Here is a 13277-nt window from a genome sequence, read left to right as displayed (position 1 = left end):
ATTTTTATATGTAATTTTCTGTTGTTTACTTTGGATTTAGTTCCTCTCTATTGCTGATCTCAATATTTCCCTAAAGGATGATGGTGCTCCTGAACACAATTTCTCTCATTTTAAAATCCAAACTCAAGCAACTCTAGGTGATGTGCAGCCAGTAGACCATTTCTGCTCTTACTTTGTCCTTCTCTGTGCTTATCATCATCAGGACCACCATGACCTCTTAAGATTATTTTCTTTCATTTCTTACTGTATTTGCACATAGGAAGGAAAGTCTGAAAACTGGATCATCAAATTATATATTTTATTTAGAAAATGCAGAGGAGAAATGGCTTTGCATTGGTATACACTAATCATCTTGCTTTATTTCATATTGATGACATAGCACTACTCAATATTAGATAGGTATTAGCATATATGATGGCCAAAACAAACGTTGCAGAGTATAGAGAATAGCAGATAGAGTATGGAGTATATGCAGTGAAACTCAGGAAATTCTCCTTTAATGGAGATTGGATATTCCTGGATCTTGAGAGAATAGGATGATGAGGAGAGAAGAGGTCAGCGAAGGTATTCCCAGGAAGAAGGTGACGAAGAAAGGAGGTGGACCATGTCCCAAATGAGAGGGAGTTGCAGACATCATCATAGGAAAAGTCAGGTGTTCAGACAGTCTCACACAGGAATGAAGTAAAGCTGATAAGAAGGTGGCACAGAAGCAAATCCATTTGCAACAGGTGTGGTGTCAATGTCCTTTGGATCAACCACAGATTTCAAGTTAAATTTTTGTAAAATGGTGGTCAGGAATAAAAACAGCTCCATGCGGGCCAGGCCCTCTCCTGCACACACCCGTTTTCCTGAAAATAAACATAGAGTAGATACTCCTTGAACACTGTGTTCTGGCTATCATAAAGAGCATATGCAGTAACTATTTGATAAATGGTTGAATGGATGTATGGAAGGCAGGATGGCTGGATAAACAGATGGACAAATAATGGGCACACATGCTATACAACTAATATTTTATTTTAACAGATATCCTTTTTTCAACAAGTATTTATTGAGCATCAGTACTATTCCAACCATTTCATTAAGTATTCTTACATTATAACTGCTCTTTTGATATTTCAAGTTGCCATCAAGCTTTCCCAGAAACACGCACACATTGGTTGCACTTTCTGTTCCTAGTCATACGTTCCATGATCTTTCTTTCCATTCTTCACATCCTCTGTTCCCTGCTTTAACTATACCTACTCTTCATTAATCTCCAACACACAATGAAGTTTCAATTTTTATGTCACACTCCTAATTTTGGCTAAGCTACACTTCTCATATTTTTTCAGTACCTAGCTCAAATTTCTTTTCTGAATTTGGAAGAACTGGGTCAACTCTTCAAAGCTCCCATGATGTGGCCCAATAATGAGGATATATCATGAAGAGGGAAAGTGCATAAGCATTGAGATTAGTACTCCTGACTGTGAACAAAGTGCAATTCCACCAACCCCAGGGTGGGTACTATGTAAGTTACAACTGATCACATAAAGCTATCCTGTCTTTTGAAGTACCAAAGGAAATAAACTTTCATTACCTGCTGAGAAAGCCATGAAGTAGTCGCTCTTCTTAAAGTTGCCACTCTCATCCAGGAAGTGACCAGGGTCAAATACTTCTGGATTGGGGAATTCTCTGTCATCGTGCAGCACAGAAGTCAGTGATATTAATATGGTTGTGCCCTGGAAAGAACAGATAAAGATAAATAGAGTTATCAAAAAGTCACGGAGCTGGAATATATGTAAATAATTTAGTGCAATCTTATGATCTATAGAAGAGGAATCCTAAGTCTAAAGAAACATAGTGGCATTTTGAGCCAGACAGAACAAGGAGTAAACAAGGATAAGTTTAAGTTTAATGGCAGTGATGTTGCTAAAGTGAACTCCAATAGCATTTGAAATACTGAGTATATGGATCCTATGGTACCAGACCTTCTGAATCCATTCTGTTTATCACCACGTGTGGACACTAGTGTATGTCCCATCAGCTCTTTATTTTATCTTTTCATTTTTCACTACTCTCATATGTGGATTATGGTTTAAAGTGGAAGTGTCTGTTGGAGCTTGAAACACCTGGAGTTATCTGTTCATAGGGCTTTTGTAAACAGACATCTGATCTAATTAAAAATAATCTCTTCTGAGGTAATAACAATAAGTACAGTAACAACTATTAGTGCATATCATTGCCAAGCAGCTTGTTTGTCTTAATTTAAAAATATGAAGTAGACTCCATTACAGATTAATCCTAGCTTAGAAACACAGAAACGATGATAAAATTAGAACAATCATTTTGTAATAGTTCAGCTTAGGATCATCAATTGAGGCAAGTTTTATCAATTAATGTTAAAACTGTTGGGTGAATGAATGGAAAGCATGATATTCAATAATCCTAAATTAGTATGCCATAGATTTTGATTAATTAAATGCAAAAACAGAACTTCTGCCTTGGAGAGATCTGCCAGATACCACTTTATTGTGTGAGAAACATAGCACAACCAATAATGGGATAAGTGACATTATGTGACCCCCGCCTCACCAATGACCTTCAGTGGGACATACAAAGCACACTTGTGTAGTTCTCCTGCCAAAATCAAAATGTAAAAAAATATCACACAAAACCAGCCTGAGGAATATTTTACATGACTCATGGCCTTGGCTCTTCACAAAGTTAAATATACTGAAAGAAAACCTAGCAAGGGGAACTGATAATAGGAGACAAAAAGAAAAGAAAACCAAATTATGTGCTTGTTCCTTGGCTGGATACTGAATTGCAAAGAAAGAGAAAGCTATAAAGGATATTCTAGGAAAGTTGATAAAATTTAAATAAAAGCTGTACATTAGATAATATTATTGTATCAATGATAACTCTTGAGTGTGAATGCTATTATTAATCTGTATACAAAAATTATTCCTATTGAAATATACTGACTGAAGTATTAAGGTGTTGACAGATAAATAGATACATGGATATAAAAGTAGACATGTATACAAATTTATATACTACATATATATGCACATGTTTTAATGTTTTTAGATTAAAAAAATTTTAATGACATGTTGGGGTGAAATTACACCCATTAAATTTATCATATAGAAGGTCTAAAACTTTATTTTTAAAATTATTTGGTTGTATATTTTTTAACAATATAGGAATTTCTTTCCTTAAGATATAAAAGCAAAAAAGAAAGATACAAAAGCCAATATATTTTTATTAAATCACTTGAACAATTGGATATTCACAAAGAAATAAAAGGAGGCATGACCATTACTCTGCACCATAAGTAAAATTTACCTGAATGGATCAATGATCTAAGTATAAGTGCTAAAACTGTAAAGCTTTAGAAAAAAATAAGAGTAAATCTTTGGGATCCTGTGCAGGCAAATATTCTTTAGATAAGGCAAAAAAAAGTGCGAATAAACCTGACATCATTGCAAAGTGTTCTATTAGACTGATTGTTTTATAACAGACATCAACAAAAAATAACCCCTGTGGAAATCCAGCCTACTACCTGTTTTTATACAGTGCACGAGCTAAACATTTTAAATTGAAAAGATCAAGGAAGAATAAAATTTTGTGACACTAAAATTACGTGAAATTTAAATTTCAGTTTCAATAAATATTGAGATATAGCCTTTCTCATTTGTTTGCATATGCTCTATGACTGCTTCCATGCTACAATGGCAGATTTTAATGCTGCATCAGACACTTCAAGGCCCATGAGGTCTAAAATATTTACACTCTGGCTCTTTATATAAAAGGTTTATCAAAACTTGTTTTAGACCATTATTTCCACCTAGCTCAATGGTCCCAGCCTACGATAGAAGAAATCACTTATCTGATTCATAAGAAGGTAGAATCAGCCACGCAATGTTGCATATTTTTCTACTGGGATGCCCTATACAGGATGGAATGCTCATTTCCAAATCTGATGTAATGGATAGAAAAGATAGGCAATCTCATTCTCATATCTACTCCATTATTTCCCTTTTACTTAGAAATACAAGGAAAAATAAGTTTGATTAAGTATTTCCCTTAGACCCCAATATTAAAAAAGAAAAGTCTTCTCCTCATTGTGTTCTTTGTTGAAAAAAATGAGTGGGCTTGAAATCCTAACCCTTGTACCAAATCTATAATCATTGAGGTAAGTTTCAACACCTCTTGGTAAAGTCATCAATTCTGTCTTCTCCAAAGATTGGCATTAGTATTTGCAGCCTTAGCAAAGCCATTGCTTTCTTTCTTCAACAAAAACAAATTTTGTAATATTATTTTTTAAACATAATAGTAATATGTCCTGGTTTCAAGTGAACTGGAGTAGCTTGTAGTATATCAACTAAAAAGTCTGAATATATACAGAAATTGTAAATCTGCTGAGACAAAAATTTGTCTCAAGATTCCATAGTTGGGAGAATCTCAGAGAGGTAAGCTGATACCTACAGTTGATTTTAAGTCTGTGTCAATGTCCAAATTTTAATCAAAACAAGAGTGTTCCATCATTCTGACTGCCTAGTAGGAGAGGGATAAACCCTTTCTGGAAGAAGATAAAAACATCATCTGAAACTGCATTTTTTCATACATAATAATTAGCACCTAACTAAAAGTTATTAAGCATTTTAAGAACACAACTAAGTGGCCAGCAGAAGAGGATGAGACAATAAAAATAAATCCATGTTAGAGAACATTTCTCACCTACTTTATAAGGCCAGCATTACCTTGACACCAGAAATGTGACAAGAAAATTTTGATGAAGGAAAACTGCAGGCCAAAAATCTCTTATGAATATAAATGCAGAAGTTCCGAACAAAATATAGCAAATTAAATCCAGCTGTGTGTGTATACTGATAATATGACTATTTAGTGGGAAAAATGAGGCCAATGCATACAATCATACTAGTAGATGCAGAGAGTCAACATGAAAAAATTATATACACATTCATGACCAAAAAATCATAAAAGATAAGAGGGTAAACTTCCTAATCTGAATAAGAATATCTACCAAAGTGTACATAAAACATCGTTATCAATAGCAAGACGTTAAACCTCCGATCTCCTACAGATCAGAAGTGAAACAAGGATGAAACAGGAATATTAACTCAGGTAACAGAATGATGTATATAGAAATTGCAAATTAGTCTAGAGACAAATTATTAGCAATGATTTTAAATTTAGCAAGTTTGCTACATACAAGGTCAACAAAATAATAAAATGGATTATATTTCCATATATCAAAGAATTGGAAAAGCCACTTTAAAAATTTACAACAATAATATTAAGTATCTAGGAAAAACCAAAGATTTGAAAACAAATGCATTGAAAAAATTATTGAGAAAATTAAAGAAAGCCCTCCAAAATTGGGAGCATATAACATGCCCATTAATTAAAAGATTCAATGTGTCATGACGTTAAGTTTTTCCAAATTGACCAAATGTCACCTTGATAAAAATTTCAGCAGAGTGTTTTGGTAAATTAACAAACTCTTACTAACATTCATTTGGAAACGTAGACAGCTAAGATTAGCCAAACAAAGTTAAAGAAGAACACATTTGGAAGACTTAACACTGCCAGCTCTCAAAACCCACTATATAGCATATAGTCTAGACGTGAAGCAAATCAAAATCCATAATGCTGCCACACAGTTGACTTTTGTACTTCTCTCATCTCGTATTCATAGAGGACTGGACCCATACTGTGAAAATTGGAACTTCAAGACCACTAGGGTCAGTATAAGAGAAACAAATGTTACCTTAGGGATAAAGTAGTTTCTGAATTTAACGTCACGAGTCACTGCATGGGGCACATTGGTAGGGAGGAGGTCAATGTATCTCTGGATCTCATGCACCACAGCATCTGTATAGGGCATGTGGCTCTTGTCCTGCATGCACGGGCTCCGGTGTCTGCCAATCACACGATCAATCTCTTCCTGGACTTTAGCTGATAAAACACAAAGAAGACTGATGGAAAAAGAGAAAAATGCATACCACATTTTCATGTCAATTCAAGGATACATGAAGCATTAGGAAAGTGTCCCAAAATCATTATAAACATCAGTTATACACCCAGGAATACACCTAGACATAGAGAGATAATTGCTATAATATAGATAGATAGAACTCTCCCACAAGCTAGGTTTAAGATCCATCTATAAATACCTATATATCAGCATACATGATAATACAAACAGAAAAGATGAAATGTTTCAAAATATAAATGAAACATAATTGTCAAGAAATTACAGTCCTTGCATAAAGAAAAACAAAAGCAAAATATTAATTTATACCAAAATAATATATGCATTGAAAAGTTAAATTATAATCTATGTACCTTTGTGTATGTGTGTGTGTATAACTTGCAGTGGTGCTCTCTTTCTCCAAGTTGCCAAATGCTACCACTTTGAACATCCTAGCACTTTCTTAAATTTATGTTCTATTTCTAAATAATGACTCTCGGTTTCTATTTCTTACTTACCTCTTTTTAGACAATATTTGACTTCCTGGTATGAGAGGTGAGAATTTACATCTCCATCCCTGCCTCATACAAAATACACCCACACACACACACACAAGTCCCCTTGTTCTACTTCCCCTATATATTTAGACCTCAATTTTTGACTGTTAGAATATTTATTTTGGTATCATTCTGACTATATAAACAATGTTCCCTGGTAAAACAACTATGCTTATGTTTCATTTTGGGTACTTTCTTGGACTTAACCATGTTTCTAGTTCAATTGTTAATTGTCTATATCTCAATTTAGAATTATTCCCAAATACTGAGGTAGGTGTTTCCAACTCTTAATAATGACTTCTCTATTGTTAGGACATTTCAGATAATTCACTGCTTCTCTTTTGTTCTTGGTGTCTCCCCTCACACCTACTTTATCCACCAAATCCATTTTGAAATGGGTATTTTCTAGGCCTGGTGTCTACCAACCTCCCTGACAATTTGATTCTCCTTGATGAGTTCTCCTGATTCCTTGAGCCCATGACATCTTCTGACTTGACTTCAGACATTTGGATGAGAAAGGGGAAAGAGGGTGTAAAAATTTTGTCAAACATATAGGTCTGAAAATACCCTCTGTTTATTAATACACAATTTGATAGTTGCTCTCAAGAATTCTGATACTCTTCTGAATCCTCTCCTTACTTATCACCTGAAAAATCTCTCTGAAAGTTTTGGTGATTTTATTAGTGGTGTTCTGAAATTTTATGACCCTGTGTCTTGGGTGGATGTTTTCATTTCCTTCACTCTGCTATTGTCAAGAGAATTTTCTACCTGAGTCGCAAAACATGGAGGGTTTTTTCTCCAGAACTGTTCACAATTAATCTGGCTTCTAAATTTCAGAAAGCAGGATGGAAAAAGGAGCTAAGACTCTCAGAGCTCAAGAAATAGATTCTTACTTAACCTTTCTCTTCAGCCCTACAACTCACCCTTTCCCTGTCACTGCCCAGTGTCCCTGAGTGTAGGGCCTCTTAGGTTCATTTTCTCTGGAGAGTAATCCTTCCTCATCCTGTTGGGGAAAAACAGTTACCTGATAAAAGGGCATGTTGAAGGGTCCCAGGCAGGGGACCCTTCTCCTTCTATCTTCTTTGACACTTGGTACTTCCAAATACCAAACCTTATAGGGATGTAAGGACACAAATGACTTGTCCTCACTATATAGCTTCCTCTTCTGACATTCATGTTACAATTTCATCCTCTCTACTGAGTTCATTTTCACCCCTCAATATGCTCTCTCTGTTTCAGAAATTTGTTGAGGATTTATCGGCTGTTTCTTGACCTCTTTCTGTGCAACTTTAAAAGGCTAAATCTCATTTGTAACAGGTTATAGTCTTTTCATTGGGACCCTGACACAGGACAAGATGATGTATGTTTCTAAATTGCTGTTCATAACCGTAACTCTTGAAAGATAAATTTCTAACACAAAATTTTTGGTAAAAGATAAAATCATTGACCCTGTAAAATTCTTAGCTTGGCAAACACCACTTTTCTGGGAGCAGTCTTCCGGAATAACAAAATTCCTTTATGCACATCTTAAGACTGAATAGCAACACATTTCTTGTGAATCTAAGTTTGTAGAACACTTCCTAGAGTATGGAAATTATCTCAGGAAGTCTCACGAAATCTCTAGGATTTCCACTTATGCGTCAATAGGCACTTTCCATTTCTCTATCCTGGCTTTAGAAACTGCATTTTCCGAATGAGAAGCTCTCTGCAAGAAAGTACCTACTGTTCAAAGAGGCCTTTTATAATAAAACCAATATGCAGTCCCAGGCCAATACATGCTATCTGTGCCTGCCACAAATAACCTCCCATGAAATCCAGACACTTCTTTATTGATTTTGCTACTGCCCACATTGTTCTTACTCCTCTCAGTCATTCTCCTGTATTATATGAAGATGTCCCATTATTTTATGTTCTCTAAATTTGTAAAAATTAAGCTGGTTGAATAGATATTTAAATAATGAAGGCTTGCTAGGGAGAACAAGATAGAATATACTTGCAGAGCCTTTCCAACATCTTTTCTGAAATTCACCCTGCTCATTGTGTTGGTCATACCTATGACCTCTGGGTGCTTCAGCAGGAGGAGAAGTCCATATCTCAGGGTGGTGCTCGTTGTCTCTGTCCCAGCTCCAAACAAATCAGATACAGTGATTTTTAAGTTTTCAAAAGTAAACTCCGACTGTTGATTTTGCTTTTCCTACGAATGATTTGATAAAATTATTGGGCAAATTAATTTGCCAGAATTACACTTAATCCAAATAACTCACATTGTTATAAAATTAAGCCAACATATAAGCTGCAGCGTGCAACATTAGAATAAACTATTGTATGGTATGGCAAGAGACTGTAGATCAGATGACTTAAGCATCATTTTATACTGGTTTATCCCTCACTTGCTTAAAGTGAGCCTCTTTTATAGATTGGTTAGCTATGCAGCATAGTTTTTGCCAGTGAAATGTAAGGAGAAGGCTGTGGTGCCACTTCCTCTATTTTTCCTTCTTATTCAAAACAAAAATGTGAAGGAGGTAGAAGAGACATCATCTTGGGACAAGAGGGTTGAATCATGAAGTTAGCTTGTATACTCTGTATAGGTGAAGAAAAATGGAAGGTCTGATGTTTCAGGGCTCCTGGTGTTTCAAAGTTACTGTACTGCACTACACTGACATATCACAAGATTCTTAGTATGTGAAGTAAATAAACCCACTATTTGTTAAAGCCATTGTTAATAGTTTTTCTCTTATTTGTAGACAAACACAATCTTAATGAGTCAAAACAGGTAGATAGGGTTATATCATGAAAGATGTTATAAGGCTGAATCAAGATTTTATAATGCTCTTCTTTGTTAAAAATTTATATGAAATCAACATTGTCTGTAGACTATGAAGGTGAAATTGTGCAAAAGCTAATATTGCAGCTTAACCTGAAACAAATCATAGTCAAAGAGAATGGATTCACAAAGACAATATAGAGTCATCACTATAGTATTCCATATGCAACGAAATAGGAGCTTAGTCTAGCAAACAAATACAGGAATGAAAAGGAATATACAAATTGAAGAGACACTACAAACATGAATACAGAGTTTCCATAGGGGAAAAAAGAGATAGTAGGGATAATGCAAATTTCAAGGCTGACACACTAGTTGAATACAGCTCACATAAATTGGAAGTTGGGAGAGAGACAGCAACTGATAAAGTAACACTGGTTTACAATTGAGGAGACGACGTGACACAGAATAGAAAACAACAACTGGGCAGTTTTAAATACTGAATAGAAGGATCATTAACATACAAAAAGTACGTTTTTTGCAAACATGTCCCTAGGCTGCATTAATTTCTATGATGCATTTATAATCTCCAGGGGTCGAGGGGCATGTCTAATATTATGTAATAAACACAATTAAGACAGACTAAACTCTCTGAATGTTTGCACTTGTTAGACAAAGACTCATCCCCTTTGGTAACATTGGCTTCACATAGTGTTTTAAGATTGTCAATTAAAAAGTATTCCAAGTACTAAATTCAGTAAGAAGAGCAGTGTACTCATAAAATAATATTAGTATTTCCATTTCTTGAAGTGTATTTGGAGACACAGTGGTTACATGCACATAGCCTATCATTATTAAGCTGTACAAAGCAACGTTGAAACAAATTATATAAAACAATATTGAAAGAAATTAAAGAAAACCCAAATAAACAAAAAGACTTTCCTTGTCATAGATCCAAATACTCAGTATTGTTATGATGGCATTCTGGGAGTACTGGCACAAAGATGACATAGAGGATGTTCCAGGAACCAGTCCCTCCACTGAAACAACTATTGGCCATGCAAAAACTTTCTTAGCAACTATTTTGGCACCCTAGAGACTAGTTATCCACTTGAAGCATCCAGTGGAGTACTTAAGTAAAAGTGTCTGGTAAATATGACATCTCACATAGTGGCTAACATTCCTCATAACCTAGTTCTAAGTCAGACAGTTCTGGAGAGTATGGACCATGTTCCTCATGCAACTTGCATGTTCCAGAGTGAGCAATAGGGACCACATTCTTCAACAATCAGTCTTGCATGTTTTGATCACAGAGAGGCTGGCACAGAGAATAGCCAGTGTTCCAGTCTCCTCACATTCAAGCAACGTCCACAACAGCTTTCACTCAGGAGATAAAGAAACAGAACAACTTCTTTTTCTTTTCTTTTCCTTTTAGATTAAGGTATTTAAGAGAATATCTGTAAGGTCACTACCTGACTATGGAGATAATAGAACAGAGAGTCAAGTGATCACACAGGAAAAGAAAAATAGTCTTGGCAAAAATAATTTGGAAAAGCTGCCAAACAAATGGATGAATGCAGTCTTCATCAAGTAACAGCAACTGCTGGGAGGCAGAAAAATCTTATTTCCAGAGTTACCACATTACAACATATTAAATGCTCTGTACTCAACAGCAACAAAAAAAATTAAAAGGGATACAAAGAAACAGGTAAGTATAGCCCATGAACAGCTAAAAAAAAAGTTGATATAGATGATTCCTGGAGAAACTCAGACATCAGACTTACTAGATAAAAACTTAAAGATAAATGTCTTAAATACCCTCAAAGAGCCAAAGGAAATCATGTACAAAGAACTAAAGAAAATCAGAAAAGTTTATGAGCAAGTAGGGAATATCAATAATGAGAAAGACGTTATAAAAAGGAATCAAATAGAAATTCTGGGGCTAAAACATACGATACCTGAAATTTTTTAAAAATCCCCAGAGGTTTTCAACAGTGGAATTGAGAAAGCCCAGAAAAGAAATAGAAAACCTGGAGACAAGAAAACAGAAATTACCCAGTTGAAATATCAGAAATAAAAGGGAAGGAAGAAAAATGAACAGAGCCTAAGGGACCTATGCAACTCCATCAAGTGTATCAACATCTACTTTATGGAAGTCTCAAAGAACAGAGGGAAAAGGAGCAAAAAAAGTATATTTGGAGAAAGACTGGTTGAAAACATCCAAAATTTAATGAAAGCCATGAATCTATATATGCAAGAAGCTGAATAAATTCCAAAGGATAAACACAAAAACACCCATGCAAAGGCTTATTTTAATCAAATTGTCAAAAGACAAAGACGAGAGAATGTTTAAAATTTCAAGAAAGAGGTGACTCATTATGTACAAAAGGATCCTCAGTAGAAGAAATTGATGATTTTTTAAGAAACTGTAGAGGACAGAAATCAGTGTATGTGTATATGTAAAGTCTTGAAAGAAAATAACCCAACCAGCAATTTTATATCTGAAACTATTATCCCTCCATAATAAAGGGGAAATTAAGACGTTATCCAAATAAACAAAAGATGAGGGGTTCCTAATTAACAGATCTGACTCACAGGAAATGCTAAAGAAAGTCAGCTTTCAGGTTGAAACCAACTGGACGATAACTCAAAGCCATATTAACAAATAAAGATCCTTGTCAAGGATAACTATGTAAGTAAACATAAAAGCTAATATTATTGTATTCTAGTTTGAAACCGTCTTTTTATTTTCCATGTTATTTAAAAGAAGAATGCATAAAATAATCATTATAAATATATTTTACTAGGCACACAACATATAAAGATGTAATTTTGGACAACAACAAAATAAAGGGAGGGTGAATTTGGATGGGAGCAGAGTTAACTTATGCAATTTGAAGCTCCTTTGGAATTAAACTAGACTGTTATAGATTTAGGATGCTAACAGTAATCTCCATTGTAAGTACTAGAAAATTAACTAAAACATATACAGAAAAAGAATTGAAGAGGGAACAAAAAAACATACACTTGAAAATATTGATCAAATAAAAAATAAGGCTATATTGGAGTAATTGAGAAACAAAAATGACAAAAGGCATCAGAACAAAAAATAACAATGGAATGAAATCCTTCAATATGACTAACCACCTTAACTGTTAATTGATTTAAATTCACTATTTAAAAAATAGATATTTAAAAAATAAAATTTTTAAAAGCTGTATATATAAAAATAATAGAACATTACTTACCCTTGAAAAAGAGACACATCCTGTCATTTGCAACAACATGGACTGAACATGAGGGCAATAGGCTAAGTGAAATAAATCAGATAAAAACAAATACCACATGGTCTTACTTATTTGTGGAATCTAAAACATACCAAAAAATAAATAACTGAACTCACAAATACCGAGAACACATTGGTTGCCAGAGGTGCGAGCTGGGGGAATGGACAAAATGGGTGAAAGTGGTCAAAAGGTACAAACTTATAGTCATAAAACAAGTAAGTCCTGGGGATGTAATGTACAAGATGATGACTATAGTTAGTAATACTGTATGTATATTTGAAAGTTGCTAAGAGATTAAACCTTAAATGTTCTTATCACAAGAAAAGAAATTTGTAATTATGGGTGATTATGGACATTAACAAAACTTACTGTGATCGTTTCACAATATGTACATATACATATATTGAATCAGTTGTACACCTGAAATGAATATAATGTTACATGTCAATTATATAGCAATAAAAAAAACTGTTATGTTGTCTGCAAGAGACTCACTTTAGACCCAAAGACACAAATATGTTGAACAAGAAAGAGGGAAATTTATCTTTTAAGCAATGAATAGCCAAAGGGAGTTGGAATGCCTATACCAATAGAAGAAAGAATAGATTTTATTTAAAAACATTTTTTAAAAAACCATTGAGAACATTTTATACTGGATAAAAAAGTGAATTAATCAAGAATCTATA

General features: G+C 34.3%; 1 protein-coding gene across 2 annotated transcripts in view; it reads right to left on the bottom strand.

Annotated features, from left to right (window-relative positions):
* Positions 1-284: 284 nt before the first annotated feature.
* LOC103563727 (cytochrome P450 2C19) overlaps positions 285-13277 on the bottom strand; it is a 78331-nt gene continuing 65338 nt past the window's right edge. For both annotated transcript variants that reach the window (XM_070561381.1, XM_070561372.1), the window contains exons 6-9: positions 8593-8734; positions 5780-5967; positions 1580-1721; positions 285-848 (exon numbers count right to left, since the gene is read on the bottom strand). In XM_070561381.1, the coding sequence (XP_070417482.1) occupies positions 667-848; positions 1580-1721; positions 5780-5967; positions 8593-8734 (654 nt within the window). In that variant the 3' untranslated portion in view covers positions 285-666. The remainder of the gene's footprint in view (positions 849-1579; positions 1722-5779; positions 5968-8592; positions 8735-13277) is intronic.

The sequence above is a fragment of the Equus przewalskii genome, chromosome 1 (genome assembly GCF_037783145.1).
Source record: "Equus przewalskii isolate Varuska chromosome 1, EquPr2, whole genome shotgun sequence".
In the NCBI taxonomy this organism is placed as follows: domain Eukaryota; kingdom Metazoa; phylum Chordata; class Mammalia; order Perissodactyla; family Equidae; genus Equus; species Equus przewalskii.
The sequence above is the reverse complement of the archived record's forward strand: the minus strand, read 5'-3'. Positions and strand labels throughout refer to the sequence as shown.